This window comes from Salmo salar, chromosome 14 (genome assembly GCF_965601325.2).
Source record: "Salmo salar chromosome 14, fSalSal1, whole genome shotgun sequence".
Taxonomy (NCBI): Eukaryota; Metazoa; Chordata; class Actinopteri; order Salmoniformes; family Salmonidae; genus Salmo; species Salmo salar.
In genome coordinates, this window is record NC_138304.1 from 39,482,610 (window position 1) to 39,505,730 (window position 23,121).

A 23,121-nucleotide genomic window follows, 5' to 3' on the forward strand; every position below is an offset into this window, starting at 1 on the left:
AGATGGAAAGAAGGAAGGGAAGAAAGAGAAAGTGGATGAGACAGCAAAGTGGAGAGACAGACAGGCACAAAGAGACAGAGACAGAGAGAGAGAATGCTGCCGACAGCTTCCTAAACTGATTGAACCTGCAATGACTAAACTGGAAGTCTATCACTGGAAGTGACTCAGGAAGAATCGTATCAAGATGACAGATGACAGAATACATATTAACGCTAACACCATTAATTCAGCACTATAAGTGATAAATGTAAATATGCATAGACGATGTGGATGTACATTAACACTGCGCACCATCCCTGTGGTGTAAGGACAATGGAGTGCCAGTAAACGGCTCCGGCCTGTCGATGCCAGTATGGAGGGGTTGGCTGTAGCGAAGCTGAGGACATTGCACTGGGGTGTGAATGCATAAAAGCATGATGAGGTGGCATGGGGACAGATGTGTGTGTCGGTTATAACTGTAATCGCGCTGGTTACTCTGTTCATTCAGTGAGAGACAGCTGGTCAGCGCCATCTTGACGAACACACACACACAAACTCTCACTCTCACACACACACACGCACGCACACTTTCCAAACCAGCCATCTGCAGATAGCGATGTCCAACTGGCCAGCCAAACCATGGCAACCCAAGAGGAAAGCACACCTGTTTAGGAGAGGTGCTGGCTAGCGGAGTAGAACACTTGTTTAGGAGATGTGCTGGCTAGAGGAGTAGAACACCTGTTTAGGAGAGGTGCTGGCTAGCGGAGTAGAACACCTGTTTAGGCGAGGTGCTGGCTAGCGGAGTAGAACACCTGTTTAGGAGAGGTGCTAGCTAGCGGAGTAGAACACCTGTTTAGGAGAGGTGCTGACTAGCGGAGTAGAACACCTGTTTAGGAGAGGTGCTGGCTAGCGGAGTAGAACACCTGTTTAGGAGAGGTGCTGGCTAGCGGAGTAGAACACCTGTTTAGGAGAGGTGCTGGCTAGCAGAGTAGAATACCTGTTTAGGAGAGGTGCTGGCTAGCGGAGTAGAACACCTGTTTAGGAGAGGTGCTGGCTAGAGGAGTAGAACACCTGTTTAGGCAAGGTGCTGGCTAGCGGAGTAGAACACCTGTTTAGGAGAGGTGCTGGCTAACGGAGTAGAACACCTGTTTAGGAGATGTGCTGGCTAGAGGAGTAGAACACCTGTTTAGGAGAGGTGCTGGCTAGAGGAGTAGAACACCTGTTTAGGCGAGGTGCTGGCTAGCGGAGTAGAACACCTGTTTAGGCGAGGTGCTGGCTAACGGAGTAGAACACCTGTTTAGGAGAGGTGCTGGCTAGAGGAGTAGAACACCTGTTTAGGCGAGGTGCTGGCTAGCGGAGTAGAACACCTTTTTAGGATAGGTGCTTGCTAGCGGAGTAGAACACCTGTTTAGGAGAGGTGCTGGCTAGCGGAGTAGAACACCTGTTTAGGAGAGGTGCTGGCTAACGGAGTAGAACACCTGGTTAGGAGAGGTGCTGGCTAGCGGAGCAGAACAACTGTTTAGGAGAGGTGCTTGCTAGCAGAGTAGAACACCTGTTAGGAGAGGTGCTGGCTGAGTAGAACACCTGTTTAGGAGAGGTGCTGGCTAGCGGAGTAGAACACCTGTTTAGGAGAGGTGCTGGCTAGCGGAGTAGAACACCTTTTTAGGATAGGTGCTTGCTAGCGGAGTAGCTTTCTCCCTAGTCCAACTCCAATGTTACAATTTTCCTGGAGTGCCAAGGACCCACGATAAATATGGCCCTGTAGTGAAGGACAGAGTGAAGGACAGAGTGAAGGACAGAGTGAAGGAACAGAGCGAGGGGACAGAGCGAGGGGACAGAGCGAAGGGACAGAGCGAGGGGACAGAGCGAGGGGACAGAGCGAGGGGACAGAGCGAGGGGACAGAGCGAGGGGACAGAGCGAGGGGACAGAGCGAGGGGACAGAGCGAGGGGACAGAGCGAGGGAACAGAGTGAGGGAACAGAGTGAAGGACAGAGACAGTAAGAATATAAAAGAGCAAGAGACAAAGTTTGTGTTAGAAAGACAGAGAGAGAGGGGGGGGGAATTCCAAAACTCAATCTCCATATAATTTCTTCCTTAAGGAGGAGAGGAGGGAAGGAGAGGAGAGAGAAAGCTTGGAGAGGGGTGGAGAGAAGAGAGAAAGCTTGGAGAGGAGTGGAGAGAAGAGGAGAGAGGAGAGGAGAGGAGAGAAAGCTTGGAGAGGGGTGGAGAGAAGAGAGAAAGCTTGGAGAGGAGTGGAGAGAAGAGGAGAGAGGAGAGAAAGCTTGGAGAGGGGTGGAGAGAAGAGAAGAGAGAAAGCTTGGAGGAGTGGAGAGAAGAGGAGAGAGGAGAGAAAGCTTGGAGAGGGGTGGAGAGAAGAGAAGAGAGAAAGCTTGGAGGAGTGGAGAGAAGAGGAGAGAGGAGAGAAAGCTTGGAGAGGAGTGGAGAGAAGAGAAGAGAGAAAGAGGTTACAGACTAACACTAACATCTGCATAGAAATGATGTCCTGCTTGGCTCCACTAGTCTGACCTACTCAGACTGAGATCAAAGTAGCTAACTACTGATTTTGGTCTGTCAACATCAGCCTCACTGGCCTGGTTTAGTAGGAGTTAGTAGGGCTATTATGGTGCTATATTGTGAGTGTTTGAGGTGCTGACGATGATGATGATGATTCATTGAGGGACTTGTAATGTATGGGGCTATCAGTTCCTATATTGACACCAATGGTCACAATTGTTGAGAGAAAAAGTTATGTCTAGTCCTATGTTCCTTCATTTCCCTCCTCTGTAGTTTTTCTCGACTCTCTCTCTCTCCATCTCTCACTCTCTCTCTGCTCCCTCTCTCTCCCTCTGCTCCCTCTCTTTCCATCTCTCTGCTCCTCTCTCTCCCTGTCTCTCCATCTCTCTGCTCCTCTCTCTCCATCTCTCTGCTCCTCTCTCTCCCCGTCTCACCATCTCTCTGCTCTATCTCTCCATCTCTCTCCTCCCTCTGTTGACATCTCTGCTCCCCCTCTCTCTCCTCCATCTCTCTCTGCTCTCTCACTCCATCTCTCTCTGCTCTCATCTCTCTGGACCCTGTCTCATCTGTATGCTGAGAGAAAGCTAACTAGAAAGCCCCCCCCCCCCTCTCTCTTCAGTAGTAGTCCCGGTGGACAGGCTGTGACATTGGGTGTGAGGTCAGAGAGATGGGCAGCAGTGGTCTGCCTCTCAGCACTGTGAAATGGCTTTAGCTACAGTACAGCTCAGGGGACAGACACTGGCAGACAGACAGACACGCAGATCATTTTAATTTAACACACAAAGTCTTTCAGTCCAGGATTTTGGGTTAGCACACCAACAATGGAACAAACGTTAATGCACTAAGCACAGCTACCAGAGAAAAGTGCATGGTTCTGGTGTCGAAAGCGTCAATGAATGGACATTTCAAACGGTTTATCAAATATGGCCACCACAAAATGCTGTTTGTTTATCCTAACCTGAATTACTGAGGTACTAAGCTGGTCCAGTAGAACATGGTCATTCCACATTAGAAGGGGAGTTCAAACAAGGTGCACCAAAGAAATTAGTCCTCCACTTCTATTTCCCATTTACCCAGAAATACTGTGTTTCTGAGGAGAACCGGAAGAGGCTCAAAACATACTTGTATATACTGTATAGTTTATCTGGACACTATTTCAGCTACACCCGTTGCTGACAGGTGTATAAAATCGCGCATCCAATTTCCATAGACAAACATTGGCAGTAGAATGGCCTTACCGAAGAGCTCACTTTCAACATGGCACCGTCATAGGATGCCACCAAGTCAGTTCATCAAATTTCTGCCCTGCTAGAGCTGCCCCGGTCAACTGTAAGTGCTGTTATTGTGAATTGGAAACGTCTAGGAGCAAAGACGGCTCAGCCGCAAAGTGGTAGGCCACACAAGCTCACAAAACGGGACCGGCGAGTGTTGAAACACGTAGGGCATAAAAAAAAAATGTTGTCCTCGGTTGCAACACTCACTACAGAGTTCCAAACTGTACATCAGTACAATAACTGTTAGTCAGGAGCATCCTGAAATGGATTTCCATGGCCGAGCAGCAACACAAGCCTAAGATTGTGCCAAGCAATGCCAAGCGTCATAAAGCTCACCACCATTGGACTCTGGAAACTCATTCATTGGAGTTTATTTATTTGAATAGGCAAGTCAGTTAAGAACAAATTCTTATTTTCAATGACAGCCTAGGAACAGTGGGTGAACTGCCTGTTCAGGGGCAGAATGACAGATTTGTACCATGTCAGCTTGGGGATTTGAACTTGCAACCTTTTGGTTACTAGTCCAACGGTCTAGGCTACCCTGCCGCCCCAGGAGTGATGAATCACACTTCATATCCTGCAGTCCGACAGACAAATATGGGTTTGGCAGATGCCAGGAGAAGGGTACCTGCCCCAATGCATAGGGCCAACCGTAAAATTAGGTGGAGGAATAATGGTCTGGGACTGTTTTTCATAGTTTGGGTTATGCCCCTTAGTTCCAGTGAAGGGAAATCTTAACGCTACAGCCAATTATGTGTTTCAAACTTTGTGACAACAGTTTGGGAAGGCCCTTTCCTGTTTCAGCATGTCAATGCCCCCATGCACAAAGCCAGGTCCATACAGATATAGTTTGTAGAGATTGGTGTGGAAGAACTTGACTGGCCTGCACAGAGCCCTGACCTCAACCCCATCGAACCCCTTTGGGATGAATTGTAACGCCGACTGCGAGCCAGGCATAATCACCCAACATCAGTGCTGAATGGAAGCAAGTCCAAGCAGCAATGTTCCAACATCTAGTGGAAAGCCTTCCCATAAGAGTGGAGTTATAGCAACAAAAGGGGGACCAACTACATATTAATGCCCATAGTTTTGGAATGAGATGTTTGACGAGCATACTTTTGGTCATTTGGTGTAGCATTGCGTTGGGACCAATGAGCTACATTTATCTGTAGTTTATAAGAAGAAGAGGGTCAATTTTGACTAAAATGCCAATGATCACTGAAAGCATCATCATCCCCAGTCCTCCCATCCCATATGGCATTATTACAACTATGCATTACAATTAGAGGCAAAATGGGGATTCTTTAAAAGGTTAATCAGAAATGTGGTATTTTAAGTAACACAGTTATAAAAATGTCAAATTTGTCCATGTTTATACATAAATGCTGTATCATGTCTAATAGGATGTCATGGTTCGGATCACTTTGGATTAGAGCTGAAGTCCATTCTACCAAATGTTATCCCACACTGCCCTCATGTGGTGAGAGAGGGGATCTGTTAGTGGTTGTAGGTGTCACTATCAGGACCTGAAGGCTCATCTTCCACATGACCTGGCTGTGACAGGTGGACAATGTTTTGAGATCTGTCCCCTTCCGTTGCCATGGTGTCAGGTAACTGTCTCTAGGTGTGGTATCAGCTCACCTCCCCACCTGTCCTCCTCACCTGTCCTTATATCGACTGCAGCATTCTAGGTCGACATAGACAAAAACAGTATATATTTATCTTTGAGAGGTTCCTATTGTGCATCTCTATAGCTGTGTTTCCCAAATGGTGGAACTCAGCTAGGTCTTGTCTTGAAGGTTTTATTTACCTTCGCCTTACCGTTCAGCTTCGTAGGTACAAAACACTGCCATGTACTTTGCTCTCAACCAAGTAGAGCTTATAGGTCCAAGGCGGACGTTTTTTTTTCGCAATATCAAATCATTTCTGGGTAACAATCAAGTACCTTACTGTGATAGTTTACAATTGAATTGGTAGATATATTTTTTTTACAAAAATAGCTTAGCAATTTCTCAAGCAATAATTTTTCTAGGTCTGTCTGGGAGTTGTCTGAGTGTGGAAGGGAAAACCAGCTGTGATTGGCAGAGAGGTTTGGAACTTTCCTTCTTAATGGTCTATTAACTCATTTACCATACTGGCGATGTCACTAGGTAGGCCAAAGAAGGCAACAGCTCTTACAGCTCTAAAAGGGCATGATCATTATCAAATTTCACAGTATTACTCCAACCTCAGTGTGGAAATCTATAATGAACAAAAATATAAACGCAACATGCGAAAATTTCAAAGATTTTGCTGAGGTACAGTTCATGTAAGGAAATCAGTCAGTTGAAAAAAAATCATAAGGCTCTTATGACTGGGAATCCAGATATGCATCACGTCTGATGAATGGCACGACAATGGACCTCAGGATTACGTAATGGTATCTCTGTGCATTCAAATTGCCATCAATAAAATGCAATTCTGTTCGTAGCTTATGCCTGCCCATACCATAACCCTGGGGCGGCAGGTAGCCTAGTGGTTAGAGCTTTGGGCCAGTAACTGAAAGGTTGTTGGATTGAATCACTGAGCTGACAAGGTAAAAATCTGTTGTTCTGCCCCTGATCAAGGCAGTTAACCAACTGTTCCCCGGTAGGCCGTCATTGTAAATAAGAATTTGTTCTTAACTGACTTGCCTGGTTAAATAAAGGTTACATAAATAATAGCCCCACCATGGGGCACTCTATTCACAATGTTGACATAAGCAAACCGCTCACCCACACAATGCCTGCGGTTGTAAGGCCGGTTGGACATATTACTAATTCCTCCAAAATGATGTTGGAGGCAGCTTATGGTAGAGGTAATTAACATTCAATAATATGGTAATTCTATAACATTTATATTTTACCGCCTTTTTCGATCTTGTCTCATTGCTGCAACTCCACAACGGGCTCGGGAGGCGAAGGTCGAGTCAATGACACGCCAAACCGTGCTTCTTAACTTCTTTGGGCTAGGGGGCAGTATTTTCACATCCGGATAAAAAACGTACCCGATTTAATCTGGTTACGACTCCTGCCCAGTAACTAGAATATGCATATAATTATTGGCTTTGGATAGAAAACACCCTAAAGTTTCTAAAACTGTTTGAATGGTGTCTGTGAGTATAACAGAGCTCCTATGGCAGGCAAAAACCTGAGAAGGTTTCATGCAGGAAGTGGCCTGTCTGACAAGGTGTTGTTGTTCTTGCTTCTGTGTATTGAAGAGTCAGGATCTTAGCTGTAACGTGACATTTCCTAGGGCTCCAATAGGCTCTCAGAGCCCGGGAAAAACCTGAACGATGACGAGGGAGCCTCAGGCTGAAACACATTATCGCCTTTTCCAAGTGGCCCATCAGAGGACAATGGAATTAGGCGCGTGCCCGATTCGACCCCGTGCAGTATTTTCCTTCGGCTGTTTAGCTAATTGCAGATTCCCGGTCGGAATATTATCGCTTTTTTACGAGAATAATGGCATAAAAATTGATTTTAAACAGCGGTTGACATGCTTCGAAGTACGGTAATGGAATATTTAGAATTTTTTTGTCACGAAATGCGCCATGCGCGCCACCGTTATTTACCATTTCAGATAGTGTCTGGGACGCACGAACAAAACGCCGCTATTCGGATATAACGATGGATTATTTTGGACCAAACCAACATTTGTTATTGAAGTAGCAGTCCTGGGAGTGCATTCTGACGAAGAACAGGAAAGGTAAGACCATTTTTGTTATAGTAAATGGGATTTTGGTGAAGGCTAAACTTGCCGGGTGTCTAAATAGCTAGCCCTGTGATGCCGGGCTATCTACTCAGAATATTGCAAAATGTGCTTCATCCGAAAAGCTATTTTAAAATCGGACATATCGAGTGCATAGAGGAGTAAGGTATCTATAATTCTTAAAATAATTGTTATGCTTTTTGTGAACGTTTATCGTGAGTAATTTAGTAAATTGTTAGTAAATTCCCCGGAAGTTTGCGGGGGGGTATGCTAGTTCTGAACGTCACATGCTAATGTAAAAAGCTGGTTTTTGATATAAATATGAACTTGATTGAACAAAAAATGTATGTTTTGTATAACATAATGTCCTAGGTGTGTCATCTGATGAAGATCATCAAAGGTTAGTGCTGCATTTAGCTGTCTTCTGGGTTTTTGTGACATTATATGCTAGCTTGAAAAATGGGTGTCTGATTATTTCTGGCTGTGTACTCTGCTGACATAATCTAATGTTTTGCTTTCGTTGTAAAGCCTTTTTGAAATCGGACAGTGTGGTTAGATTAACGAGAGTCTTGTCTTTAAATAGCTGTAAAATAGTCATATGTTTGAGAAATTGAAGTAATAGCATTTCAAAGGTTTTGAAAATCGCGCCACAGATTCAACTGGCTGTTACGTAGGTGGGACGAATTCGTCCAGCCGGTCCCATAGAGGTTAACACCCGCCCTCTTAACCCAAAAGCCAGCCGCACCAATATGTTGGAGGAAACACCGTTCACCTGACAACCGAGGTCAGCCGGCAGGAGCCCGGCCCGCCACAAGGAGTCGCTAGAGCGCGTTGAGCCAAGTAAAGTCCTCCCGGCCAAATCCTCCCCTAACCTGGACGACGCTGGGCCAATTGTGCGCCACCTAATGGGACTCCCGATCACGGCCGGTTGTGATACTGCTTGGGTCTGTAGTGACGCCTCTATCACTACGATGCAGTGCATTAGACCGCTGTGCCCCTCGGGAGACAATTCTATTCAATTCTATTCCAGCAGGCAACATGCCAATAATTATTGCACTCTCCCTGACAATGTCAGACATCTGTGGACTTTTACCTTCCCCAGCACAAGGTTCACCTGTGTAATGATCATGATGTTTAATCATCTTCTTGATATGCCACAGCTGTCAAGGGGATGGATTATCTTGGCAAAGGGGAAATGCTCACTAACAGGGATGTAAACAAATTTGTGTACAAAATTTAAGACAAATAAGCTTTTTGTGCATATGGAACATTTCTGGGATTTCAGCTCATGAAACATGGGACCAACACTTTACATGTTGTATTTATATTTTTGTTCAGTGTATATAAAACCCATGAAAATCATGTTTTTGACTGCACTGGGCCTTAAAATGTTTGAGGCTCTGTTGCTATGCTCTGTGTGTGTGTTTACCAGGTATAGTGATATCCTGTTGTGCCGTCTGTGAGACATGTGTAACAGTTTATCAGTGTTGCTATGCGCTGTGTGTGTAATTCTGTGTTGCTGGGCTGTAGAGAGCTAGACAGCTAGATTCAGGACCTGGCTCTGCTCAGTGTGGTCTGGCTGTCCTCACAGGTAACACACACACTTATAAACAACATGACAATCCACTTCTAATTACATCACCAACTTATGTTGTAACTGTCTCTTGGTATTCTCTGTTCAGTGGAATGATCTCTTCAACTACCCCCTCTCCCTCCAGGGCTAACGCAGTCTCTGGCTCGAAAGAACGTGTGGGCCGTTGGATAAGATGAGCTTGAGTGTGAATGTGACTAAGAAGTTTAAGAAGGAGTTCAAACAGCCTGCCAGAGAGGGAGCATAAATACAGACCATACATGGAAGGTACAGTATACACTCCATTCTCTCCCCTTCTCATGAACACATACTTCCTAGTTCATTTATCTTCATTAACTTCACCCTCCTTTCTCTCCCCTCTTTCTCCCCCAGGTGAGAGATTGCACACTCAGGGTGGGGTGATCACTGAGGCCTGTCTGAAGGAGTTAACCCCCTCCATGCCAGTAATCTCAGTACAAGCTGTACCAAACAACAGACAATGCATAATATCTATGAGTTTCCTCTGTACAAGACCAAGCTGAGAGGAACCACTTATGGCTGGACCTTCAGCCTCAAGACCAGAGAGAGACCAGCTAAATTGGTACTGGCCGGGGTGGCGCTGCTGGTCAGTGTGAAGAGGTAGGGGATAGAGGTTAGGGGGTGAGGAGGGAGGGAGATCAGCAGAGAGACGAGCCAAGTTGGTACTAGCTGGGGTAGCAATGCTGCTCACTGTGTGAGTCAGCTGTCAGGGTAGGCAGGAGAAATGAGGTGAAGAAGGATGAGGGGCCTGCTCCTCTGTTGGTTTAAGGGATTTTGGGGGGGGTAGGAACGGAGTGAGGTAGTTATTTCATTAGTTGTTCATAGGCTGTGTCTTTTCCTCTACTACATAATCTCTCAAACCAGGTTTTATGCTGCTTTTGAAATACAGTATAAAGACATTTGTATGGAACAAAAATGTTGAAACAAAAATGTTTGTCATATGACTTAAATGAAAATATCAGTACTTTTCTGAATTTATTGAAAAACAATACAATATATAAAGAGAAGGGAGCTGCAAAATAGTTTTACACATTTGATCACAGTAAGGATCATTTGATCACGGTAAGAATCCATTTGATCACGGTAAGGATCCATTTGATCACAGTAAGAATCCATTTGATCACAGTAAGAATTGAATTGAATTCAAAGTTTAGTTTTGAACGAATGAACTGGATCAATGGTCTAAAAGCATAGAACATTGGATGGTACCCTGGACTGGAGTCCTAGCTTCCACAAACTGCTCTCTGGTCTATGTAACACTTGTTAATATGGCACATCAGTTGCATACCACTTTAAAGGCTTCAATACACCAGAATAACATGACAGTTAGCAGGAGGAAATCCACACTGCTGACAATTCTTCACTATTATCCCCTAAAGTCCTCACAACAGGGGGTGGATAACTTTGGCTTCAATTAAAAAATAAAATAATGACGTAACAAAAACAAAATTGTGTGTGTGGTGTGTGTGTGTACCTTCCCAGTATCCCTGTGTGTTTGTGTGTTCTCCTAGTCACTGTCGTGGTCAGACCAGCTCAGCTCCATCACGTTCATGTCTAACGCCTCAGCGGTGGCGGCCATATTGATTTTGGTTCCCTGTCGCATGCTGCAAGTCTTAGAAGAGTTCTGATTGGACGTTGTCCACATGCTCATCTGTACTCCCGACCTCACCCCCTGACCTCTGACCCCTAACTCACTCCTGACCTTATGACTTATGACCCCAGCCGTATCCCCCCTGACCACTACCACCCCCAGGTCACCTATCTCCCCCATGTTCATGTCCATGTCACCTACCCCCTCTACCCCCTCAATATCAGCTAAAGATAGCATGTCCCTGAACAAACTGCCCCTACTCAGCTCCCTAAACATGGACTGTAGCCTCCCTCCCTCCATACTCCCCCCCTCCACAGTCTCCCCCTCTACCTCTCCAATCCCACCCTGGAACCCCTTTAGCATTATCTGTAAACGCCCCTCCTCCCCTAGCGCCAGACACCCCCCAACTATCCCTCCCTCAGTCCCCCTCTCCTTCTCTCTCTCTCCCCAGGTTACCTCCAACCCTCCATCCCCAGCTGCCTCCCCAAGACTGCTTGATAAGCCTCTAAGCATGGACTGGAACCCCCCTATCCCCCTGTCCATCCCTCCCTCCATCCCCCTGTCCTTCTCTCCATTGCTGAGGGTTCGGATGAGGCAGGATGTCTTGGCGTTGTTGGACTCCTGAGACTGAGAGTGGAAGAACAACTCCGAACTGATGCCTGATGCTATAGGGGAGAAGAACTGAAAGAGAGAAAGAAAAATGGGGATGGGGGGATGGAGACGGGGGGTTGAGGGGCTTGATACTCTACAACATGACTCTTTCTAATATTTAATCTCAAATAAGGTTGTAAAACAAATAGAACACGTACATGAATGAAGCATTGTGGTCTTTGAAACCCGGCCAAACATGTAGGCTACTCACAGGTGTCACATTGGACCTCTCCATCAGTCTCTCCTCCCACAGTTTCAGTCTTTGCTCTCTCTCCTCCAGCTCCTTCTCTTTAGTGCCCAGGTCTCTCTCCAGCCTCCGCAACCTCTCCAACGTAGCATCTATCTCACACCTACAGAGAGGAGAGCTACTGTTATATTATGCCCATTGTCCATTCCCTTACGTTGTCTAGAGCTCTCAATTCAAGTCAATTCAAAGGGCTTTATTGGCATGGGAAACATACAGTTGAAATCGGAAGTTTACATACACTTAGGTTGGAATCATTAAAACTCGTTTTTCAACCACTCCACAAATTTCTTGTTAAACTATAGTTTTGGCAAGTTGGTTAGGACATCTACTTTGTGCATGAAACAACTCATTTTTCTAACAATTGTTTACAGACGGACTATTTCACATAAAATTCACTGTATCACAATTCCAGTGGGTCAGACATACACTAAGTTGACTGTGCCTTTAAACAGCTTGGAACGTTCCAGAAAATTATGTCATGGCTTTAGAAGCTTCTGATAGGCTAATTGACATCATTTGAGTCAATTGGAGGTATACCTGTGGATGTATTTCAAGGCCCTACCTTCAAACTCAGTGCCTCTTTGCTTGACAAGACGTCAGAAACAAAATTGTAGACCTCCACAAGTCTGGTTCATCCTTGGGAGCAATTTCCAAAAGCCTGAAGGTACCACGTTCATCTGTACAAACAATAGTACGCAAGTATAAACACCATGGGACCATGCAGCCGTCATACCGCTCAGGAAGGAGACGCGTTCTGTCTCCTAGAGATGAACGTACTTTGGTGCGAAGTGAAATATCCTGCTCAAAAAAATAAAGGGAACACTTAAACAACACATCCTAGATCTGAATGAAAGAAATAATCTTATTAAATACTTTTTTCTTTACATAGTTGAATATGCTGACAACAAAATCACACAAAAATAATCAATGGAAATCCAATTTTTCAACCCATGGAGGTCTGGATTTGGAGTCACACTCAAAATTAAAGTGGAAAACCACACTACAGGCTGATCCAACTTTGATGTAATGTCCTTAAAACAAGTCAAAATGAGGCTCAGTAGTGTGTGTGTCCTCCACGTGCCTGTATGACCTCCCTACAATGCCTGGGCATGCTCCTGATGAGGTGGCGGATGGTCTCCTGAGGGATCTCCTCCCAGACCTGGACTAAAGCATCCGCCAACTCCTGGACAGTCTGTGGTGCAACGTGTCGTTGGTGGATGGAGCGAGACATGATGTCCCAGATGTGCTCAATTGGATTCAGGTCTGGGGAACGGGCGGGCCAGTCCATAGCATCAATGCCTTCCTCTTGCAGGAACTGCTGACACACTCCAGCCACAGGAGGTCTAGCATTGTCTTGCATTAGGAGGAACCCAGGGCCAACCGCACCAGCATATGGTCTCACAAGGGGTCTGAGGATCTCATCTCAGTACCTAATGGCAGTCAGGCTACCTCTGGCGAGCACATGGAGGGCTGTGCGGCCCCCCAAAGAAATGCCACCCTACACCATGACTGACCCACCGCCAAACCGGTCAAGCTGGAGGATGTTGCAGGCAGCAGAACGTTCTCCACGGCGTCTCCAGACTCTGTCACGTCTGTCACGTGCTCAGTGTGAACCTGCTTTCATCTGTGAAGAGCACAGGGCGCCAGTGGCGAATTTGCCAATCTTGGTGTTCTCTGGCAAATGCCAAACATCCTGCACGGTGTTGGGCTGTAAGCACAACCCCCACCTGTGGACGTCGGGCCCTCATACCACCCTCATGGAGTCTGTTTCTGACCGTTTGAGCAGACACATGCACATTTGTGGCCTGCTGGAGGTCATTTTGCAGGGCTCTGGCAGTGCTTCTCCTGCTCCTCCTAGCACAAAGGCGGAGGTAGCGATCCTGCTGCTGGGTTGTTGCCCTCCTACGGCCTCCTCCATGTCTCCTGATGTACTGGCCTGTCTCCTGGTAGCGCCTCCATGCTCTGGACACTACGCTGATAGACACAGCAAACCTTCTTGCCACAGCTCGCATTGATGTGCCATCCTGGATGAGCTGCACTACCTGAGCCACTTGTGTGGGTTGTAGACTCCGTCTCATGCTACCACTAGAGTGAAAGCACCGCCAGCATTCAAAAGTGACCAAAACATCAGCCAGGAAGCATAGGAACTGAGAAGTGGTCTGTGGTCCCCACCTGCAGAACCACTCCTTTATTGGGGGTGTCTTGCTAATTGCCTATAATTTCCACCTGTTGTCTATTCCATTTGCACAACAGCATGTGAAATTTATTGTCAATCAGTGTTGCTTCCTAAGTGGACAGTTTGATTTCACAGAAGTGTGATTGACTTGGAGTTACATTGTGTTGTTTAACCTGTTGGGGCTAGGGGGCAGTATTTTCACGGCTGGATAAAAAAACATACCCGATTTAATCTGGTTACTAATCCTACCCAGTAACTAGAATATGCATATACTTATTATATATGGATAGAAAACACCCTAAAGTTTCTAAAACTGTTTGAATGGTGTCTGTGAGTATAACAGAACTCATTTGGCAGGCAAAACCCTGAGACATTTTCTGACAGGAAGTGGATACCTGATGTGTTGAATTACCTTTAAGCCTATGCCATTGAAACACACAGGGGTTGATTAATGTTTTGGCACTTCCTATTGCTTCCACTAGATGTCACCAGCCTTTACAAAGTGTTTTGAGTCTTTTACTGTGAGATCTGACCGAACAAGAGCTTTGGAACGGTGATGGCCGATTAGACTCAGGCGCGCGAGTTCATGTTGGGTACCCTCGTTCCAATACGTTATAAAAGAGAATGCATTCGTCCACCTTGAATATTATTCATGTTCTGGTTAAAAAAGGCACTAATGATTTATGCTATACAACGTTTGACATGTTTGAACGAACGTAAATATATTTTTTCCCCTCGTTCATGACGAGAAGTCCGGCTGGCTTAGATCATGTGCTAAGAACACGGAGCTTTTTGGACATAAATTATGAGCTTTTTTGAACAAAACTACATTCGTTATGGACCTGGGATTCCTGGAAGTGAAATCTGATGAAGAGAATCAAAGGTAATGGATTATTTACATAGTATTTTCGATTTTAGATCTCTCCAACATGGCCGTTTGTCTGTATAGCAAAGCATATTTTTCTGGGCGCAGTGCTCAGATTATTGCAAAGTGTGATTTCCCAGTAAGGTTATTTTTAAATCTGGCAAGTTGATTGCGTTCAAGAGATGTAAATCTATAATTCTTTAAATGACAATATAATATTTTACCAATGTTTTCTCATTTTAATTATTTAATTTGTGGTGCTGACTTGACTGCCGGTTATTGGAGGGAAACGATTTCCTGAACATCAACGCCATAGTAAACCGCTGTTTTTGGATATAAATATGAACTTGATAGAACTAAAAATGCATTTATTGTCTAACATAATGTCCTAGGAGTGTCATCTGATGGAGATTGTTAAAGGTTAGTGCATCATTTTAGCTGGTTTTATGGTTTTGGTGACGCCTGTCTTTGAATTGACAAAACATTACACACAGCTATTGTCAATGTACTCTCCTAACATAATCTAACTTTATGCTTTCGCCGTAAAACCTTTTTGAAATCGGACAACGTGGTTAGATTAAGGAGATGTTTATCTTTCAAAGGGTGTAAGATAGTTGTATGTTTGAAAAATTTTAATTTTGACATTTATTTGGTTTAAAATTTGCCGCTCTTGAAATACACCTGCTGTTGATAGGATGCACCACGGGTGGCACGCTAGCGTCCCACATAGCCCCAAGAGGTTTTAAGTGTTCCCTTTATTTTTTTGAGCAGTGTATAATCCCAGAACAACAGCAAATTACCTTGTGAAGATGCTGGAGGAAACAGGTACAAAGGTGTCCATATCCACAGTAAAACAAGTCCTATATCGACATATAACAAGTCTTATATAGATCGCTCAGCAAGGAAGATGCCACTGCTCAAAAAATACCATAAAAAAGCCAGACTACGGTTTGCAACTGCACATGGGGACAAAGATCCTACTTTTTGAAGAAATGTCCTCTGGTCTGATGAAACAAAAATAGAACTGTTCGGCCATAATGATCATCGTTATGTTTGGAGGAAAAAGGAGGAGGCTTGCAAGCCGAAAAACACCATCCCAATCGTGACGCACGGTGGTGGCAGCATCATGTTGTGGGGGTGATTTGCTGCAGGAGGGACTGGTGCACTTCACAAAATAGATGGCATCTTGAGGGAGAACAATTATGTGGATATATTGAAGCAACATCTCAAGACATCAGTCAGGAAGTTAAAGCTTGGTCGCAAATGGGTCTTCCAAATGGACAATGACCCCAAGCAAGGCAAAATGGCTTAAGGACAACAAAGTCAAGGTATTGGAGTGGCCATCACAAGGCCCTGACCTCAATCCTATAGAAAATGTGTGGGCAGAACTGAAAAAGCACGTGCGAGCAAGGAGGCCTACAAACCTGACTCAGTTACACCAGCTCTGTCAGGAAAAATGGCCAAAATTCACCCAACTTATTGTGGGAAGCTTGTGGAAGGCTACCCGAAATGTTTGACCCAAGTTAAACAATTTAAAGGCAATGCTACCAAATACTAATTGAGTGTATGTAAACTTCTGACCCACTGGGAATGTGATGGAAGAAATAAAAGCTGAAATAAATCATTCTCTCTACTATTATTCTGATATTTCACATTCTTAAAATAAAGTGGTGATTTTTACTAGGATTAAATGTCATGAATTGTGATAAACTGAGTTTAAATGTATTTGGCTAAGGTGTATGTAAGCTTCCGACTTCAACCGTATATATACAGTGTTGTAACGATGTGCAAATGGTTAGGGTACAAAAGGAAAAATAAATAAACATAAATATGGATTGTATTTACAATGGTGTTTGTTCTGCACTGGTTGCCCTTTTCTTGTGGCAACAGGTCACAAATCTTGCTGATATGATGGCACACTGTGGTATTTCACCCAGCGGATATGGGAGTTTATCAAAATTGGGATTGTTTTTGAATTCTTTGAGGGTCTGTGTAATCTGAGGGAAATATGTACCTCTAATATGGTCATACATTGGGCAGAAGGTTAGGAAGTGCAGCTCAGTTTCCACCTCATTTTGTGGGCAGTATGCACATATCTTGTCTTCTCTTGAGAGCCAGGTCTGCCTACGGCTGCCTTTTTCAATAGCAAGGCTACGCTCACTGAGTCTGTACATAGTCAAAGCTTTCCTTAAATTTGGGTCAGTCACAGTGATCAGGTATGCTGCCACTGTGTACTCTCTGTTTAGGGCCAAATAGCATTCTAGTTTGCTCAGTTTTTTTGTGAATTCTTTCCAATGTGTCAAGTAATTATGTTTTTGTTTTCTCATGATTTGGTTGGGTCTAATTATGTTTCTGTCCTGGAGCTCTGTGGGGTCTGTTTGTGAACAGAGTTCCAGGAACAGATTGCTTAGGGGACTCTTCTCCGGTAGGTGATGGCTTTGTTATGGAAGGTTTGGGAATCGCTTCCTTTTAGGTGGTTGTAGAATTTAACAGCTCTTAGTGGGTATCGGCCTAATTCTGCTCTGAATGCATTATTTGGTGTTCTACGTTGTACACAGAGCATATTTTTGAAGAATTCTGCATGCAGAGTCTCAATTTGGTGTTTGTCACATTTTGTAAATTCATGGTTGGTGAGCGGACCACAAACCTCACAACCATAAAGGGAAATGGGTTCTATATCTGATTCAAGTACCTAATCGGTATGTGGAATTTGATGCTCCTTTTGATGGCATAGAATGCCCTTCTTGTCGTGTCTCTCAGATCATTCACAGCTTTGTGGAAGTTACCTGTGGTGCTGATGTTTAAGCCAAGGTATGTATAATTGTTTGTGTGCTCTAGGGCAACGGTATCTAGAAGGAATTTGTATTTGTGGCGACTGGACCTTTTTTGGAACACCATTATTTTGGTCTTACTGAGATTTACTGTCAGGGCCCGGGTCTTGCAGAATCTGTGCAGAAGATCTAGGTGCTGCTGTAGACCCTCCTTGGTAGGTGACAGAAGCATGAGATCATCAGCAAACAGTAGACATTTGACTTCAGATTCTAGTAGGGTGAGGCCGGGTTCTGCAGACTGTTCTAGTGCCCTCGCCAATTTGTTGATATAGATGTTGAAGAGGGTGGGACTTTATCCCTTTTTCACCCCAAGGCCCCGTGGAAAGAACTGTGTGTGTTTTTTGCCAATTTTAACCGCAGACTTGTTGTTTGTGTACATGAATTTTATAATGTTGTATGTTTTTCCACCAACACCACTTTCCATCAATTTGTATAGCAGACCCTCATGCCAAATTGAGTCAAAGGCTTTTTTTAAATCAACAAAACATGAGAAGACTTTGCCTTTGTTTTGGTTTGTTTGTCAATTAGGGTGTGCAGGGTGAGTATGTGGTCTGTTGTACGATAATTTGGTAAAAAGCCAATTTGACATTTGCGCAGTACATTGTTTTCACTGAGGAAATGTACAAGTCTGCTGTTAATGATAACACAGAGGATTTTCCCAAGGTTGATGTTGACGCATATCCCACGGTAGTTATTGGGGTCAAATGTGTCTCCACTTTTGTGGATTGGGGTGATCAGTTCTTGGTTCCAAGTATTGGGGAAGATGCCAGAGCTGAGGATGGTTTTTATTTTGTCCTGTAGTTCATTCAAGGTAATTAGAGAATCCAGTGTGTTCTGTTAGTCTTTACTAGTTGATTCTAAGATTTGTATTTGATCATGTATATGTTTTTGCTGTTTGTCTTCGGTATAGAGACAAAAAGATTGGAGAAGTGGCTTACCCATACATCTCCATTTTGTATAGATAACTCTACGTGTTGTTGTTTGTTTAGTGTGTTCCAATTTTCCCAGAAGTGGTTAGATTCTATGGATTCTTCAATTACATTGAGCTGATTTCTGACGTGCTGTTCCTTCTTTTTCCCGTATTGTATTTCTGTATTGTTTTAGTGATTCACCATACTGAAGGCACAGACTCAGGTTTTCTGGGTCTCTATGTTTTTGGTTGGACAGGTTTCTCAATTTCCTTCTCGGGTTTTTGCATTCTTCATCAAACCATTTGTCATTGTTGTTACTTTTCTTCAGGTTTCCTGTTTGAATTTTTTTGAATTGATAGGGAAGCTGAGAGGTCAGATATATACTGTTCAGATTTTCTACTTCCACGTTTACACCTTCACTATTACAGTGGAATGTTTTGTCCAGGAAGTTGTCTAAAAGTGATTGAATTTGTTGTTGCCTAATTGTTTTTTGGTAGGTTTCCACACTGCATTCTTTCCATCTATAGCATTTGTTTATATTACTCAGTTCCTTTGGCTTTGATGCCTCATGGTTGAGTATTGTTCTGTTCAAGTAGACTGTGATTTTGCTGGGATCTGATAGGGGTGTCAGTGGGCTGACTGTGAGCGCTCAGGGACTCTGGGTTGAGGTCAGTGATAAAGTAGTCTACAGTACTACTGCCAAGAGATGAGCTATAGGTGTACCTACCATAGGAGTCCCCTTTAAGCCTACCTTTGACTATGTACATACCTAGCGTGCGACAGAGCTGCAGGAGTTGTGACCCGTTTTTGTTGGTTATGTTGTGCCTAGAGGGGCATGTGGGAGAGGGAATGCTGTCACCTCCAGGCAGGTGTTTGTCCAAGCAGGTGTGCTGAGGGTGTCAGGTTCTTGTCCGGTTCTGGCATTAGGTCACTATCTATCTAGTGCTGACAGTTTATTCCACTATGGGGCACTGTTTAGTCTGTGATATGAAATGATATAATGGAACACAGACACACAACACCTAAATATACAGACATCTGACACATGGACATATCTCCCTCGCCCTCTCCCTAAACTCTTCAAACTTCTCCCTCTCTTCAAACTTCTCCCTCTCTTCAAACTTCTCCCTCTCTTCAAACTTCTCCCTCTCTTCAAAATCTCCCTCTCTTCAAACTTCTCCCTCTCTTCAAACTTCTCCCTCTCTTCAAACTTCTCCCTTTCTTCAAACTTCTCCCTCTCTTCAAACTTCTCCCTCTCTCCGAACCCCAATCACACTGCTCATCTCCTATTCCTACTTCTCTCCGCCTCTTAAAGCCCTCCTCACAACGTTTCCCCTCTGTAAACCTTCCTCCAATGACAACCCCTACTATCTCTCCCTCCCACTGTCTCCAACTCTTCTCCCTCTCTTCCTCTCTCCCTCCCTCCCCCTGTCTCTCCCCAACTCTCTCTCCCTCCCCTCTCCCTCCCCCCACTTTCCTCCTACCACTCTCTCTCTCCCTCCCTCCCTCTCACAATCTCTCTCTCCTTCCCCCCCTCTCTCTTCCCCACTCTCTCCCTCCCTTCCCATTTGTCTCCCTCCCTCTCCCCCCACTCTCTCCCTCTCTGTAACCCCACTCTCTCTCATCTCTCCCACCATCTCTCCCTCCCACTCTCTCCCTCCTCCTCTTTCCCCCTCTCTCTCCCCACTCTCCCTCTCACCTCCACTCTCTTCCCCACTCTCTCCCTCCCTTCCCATTTGTCTCCTCCACTCTCTCCCTCCCCCTACCCCCACTCCCTACCTCGCCCTCTCACTCTCTCTTCCCCCTCTCTCTTCCCCACTCCCTCCCTTCCCACTGTTCAGTCGTATGGTCAGGTGCCACAAAAAAGGACTTAGGAAAATTGCAATGGCTCAGAACAGGGCAGCACGGCTGGCCCTTGGATGTACACAGAGAGCTAATATGAATTATATGCATGTCAATCTCTCCTGGCTCAAAGTGGAGGAGAGATTGACTTCATCACTACTAATATTTATGAGAGGTATGACATGTTGAATGCACCGAGCTGTCTGTCTATACTATTGGCACACAGCTCAGACACCCATGCATACCCCACAAGACATGCCATAAACGTGTGTAGTTCTGTCCTTGAGCTGTTCTTGTCTAATGATGTTCTGTATTATGTCATTCTGTATTATGTTTCATGTTTTGTGTGGACTCCAGGAAGAGTAGCTGCTGCTTTTTCAACAGCTAATGGGGATCCTAATAAAATACCAAAATACCAAATGCCACAAGAGGTCTCTTCACAGTCCCCAAGTCCATAACAGACTATGGGAGGCGCACAGTACTACATAGAGCCATGACTACATATAACTCTATTCCACATCAGGTAACTGATGTAAGCAGTAAAATTAGATTTAAAAAAAAAACAAACGGATAAAAAAAACACCGGGGACTTTGAAGCAATACAAACATAGGCACAGACACATGCATACACACACGATAACATACGCACTATACACACGCATACACATGGAGTTAGTACTACAGATATGTGATAGTGGTGGAGTAGGGGCCTAAGGGCACAAAGTGTGTTGTGAAATCTGTGAATGTATTGTAATGTTATAATTTTTTTATAAAATACCTCCCTTCCCATTTGTCTCCCCCACTCTGTCCCTTCCCCCGCTCTCTACCTCCCCCTCTCTCTCCCTCGCTCTCACCCTCCTCTCTCTCTCCCTCGCTCTCCCCCACCCTCGCTCTCCCCCACCCTCTACCTCCCCCTCTCTCTCCCACACTCTCTCTCTCCCCCTCTCTCCTCCCAACTCTCTCCCCAACTCACACCCTCCCCCTTTCCCTCCCCCACTATCTCCCTCCTCCCCCCAACTCTCTCCTGCACTCTCTCTCCCCCTTAATCTCTCCCTCCACTTCTCTCTCCCCAACTCTCTCCCCCCACTCTCTCCCTCCTCCACCCTCTCCCTCCCCCTCTCTCACCCAGATCTTTCCACTCATTCTCTATTCTTCTCTCATAATTGATGATCTTGCCACACTCATGTCAAACACGAACAGAATCTGTCACCCTCTTCCCCCTCCTCCTTTCTCTCCTCCCTCTTGTCTCTATTCTCTCTTCATCAGTGTTTTATTTTTCACCCTCTACATTTGGTGTCCTCTCTAAATAGTGCCCCCTTCCATCTTTTCCCATACTTGACTTCTAGATGCCCCCTATATGCTTCTTATGTGAACTCTTTCTTCTTCCTGTCGCTCCCCCCCCCCCCCCCCCCCCCCCGACAGGCTAAGTAGAGGAATCTCCTACATGGATAGTTTCCAGAGTCTTATTATAGACTAAAGCCAACGAGCCAGCAGGGTCATGCATTCAGCTTCTCTCCTGAGACACACGCACACACACACACACACACACACACACACACACACACACACACACACACACACACACTGGGGCCTCTTGTTAGGTTGTGAGTGTATACAGTGAGCCCTGCTCTCTGTCCTGTGTCTGGCTTCAAAAAATGATTATTTTTTTCACCTTTATTTAACCAGGTAGGCCAGTTAAGAACAAATTCTCATTTACAACTGCGACCTGGCCAAGATAAAGCAAAGCAGTGTGACACAAACAACAGCACAGAGTTACACATGGAATAAACAAGCGTACAGTCAATGACACAATAGAAAAAAGGAAAGTCTATATACAGTGTGTGCAAATGGCGTGAGGAGGTAAGGCAATAAATAGGCCATAGTAGCAAAGTAATTACAATTTAATAGATTAACACTGGAGTGATAGATGAGCAGATGAGGATGTGCAAGTAGTGAAACTGGTGTGCAAAAGAGCTGAAAAGTAAATAAAAACAATATGGGGATGAGGTAGGTAGATTGGCTATTTACAGATGGACTATGTACAGCTGCAGCGATCGGTTAGCTGCTCAGATAGCTGATGTTTAAAGTTAGTGAGGGAAATGTAAGTCTCCAGCTTCAGCGATTTTTGCAATTCGTTCCAGTCACTGGCAGCAGAGAACTGGAAGGAAAGGTGGCCAAAGGAGGTGTTGGCTTTGGGGATGACCAGTGAGATATACCTGCTGGAGCGCGTGCTACGGATGGGTGTTGTTATCGTGACCAGTGAGCTGATATAAGGCGGAGCTTTACCTAGCATAGACTTATGGAGCCAGTGGGTCTGGCGACGAATATGTAGCGAGAGCCAGCCGACTAGAGCATACAGGTCGCAGTGGTGGGTGGTATAAGGGGCTTTGGTACTGTGATAGACTGCATCCAGTTTGCTGAGTAGAGTATTGGAAGACATTTTGTAGATGACATCGCCGAAGTCGAGGATCAGTAGGATAGTCAGTTTTACTAGGGTAAGTTTGGCGGCGTGAGTGAAGGAGGCTTTTTGCAAAATAGAAAGCCGATTCTAGATTTGATTTTGGATTGGAGATGTTTGATATCTTTTTAGTGACAGGGGGCAGTATTCGGAAATTCGGATGAATGACATGCCCAAGGTAAACTGCCTGTTACTCAGGCCCAGAAGCTAGGATATGCATATACTTGGTAGCATTGGATAGATAGCACTCTGAGGTTCCTAAAACTGTTAAAATAATGTCTGTGAGTATAACAGAACTGATATGGCAGGTGAAAACCCGAGGAAAATCATCCAGGAAGTGGGATATTTTTGATGCGAGTGGTTTACCATTTAATGCCTATTGACTATGTAATTGGTTAGGGCCCAGATTGCAGTTCCTATGGCTTCCACTAGATGTCAACAGT

At 44.9% G+C, this 23,121-nt stretch overlaps 1 protein-coding gene across 2 annotated transcripts in view; it reads right to left on the bottom strand.

Annotated features, from left to right (window-relative positions):
• Nucleotides 1–10,051: 10,051 nt before the first annotated feature.
• map3k20 (mitogen-activated protein kinase kinase kinase 20) overlaps nucleotides 10,052–23,121 on the bottom strand; it is a 38,640-nt gene continuing 25,570 nt past the window's right edge. For both annotated transcript variants that reach the window (XM_045694305.2, XM_045694306.2), the window contains exons 10-11: nucleotides 11,560–11,698; nucleotides 10,052–11,378 (exon numbers count right to left, since the gene is read on the bottom strand). In XM_045694305.2, coding sequence (XP_045550261.1) covers nucleotides 10,614–11,378; nucleotides 11,560–11,698 — 904 coding nt within the window. In that variant the 3' untranslated portion in view covers nucleotides 10,052–10,613. The remainder of the gene's footprint in view (nucleotides 11,379–11,559; nucleotides 11,699–23,121) is intronic.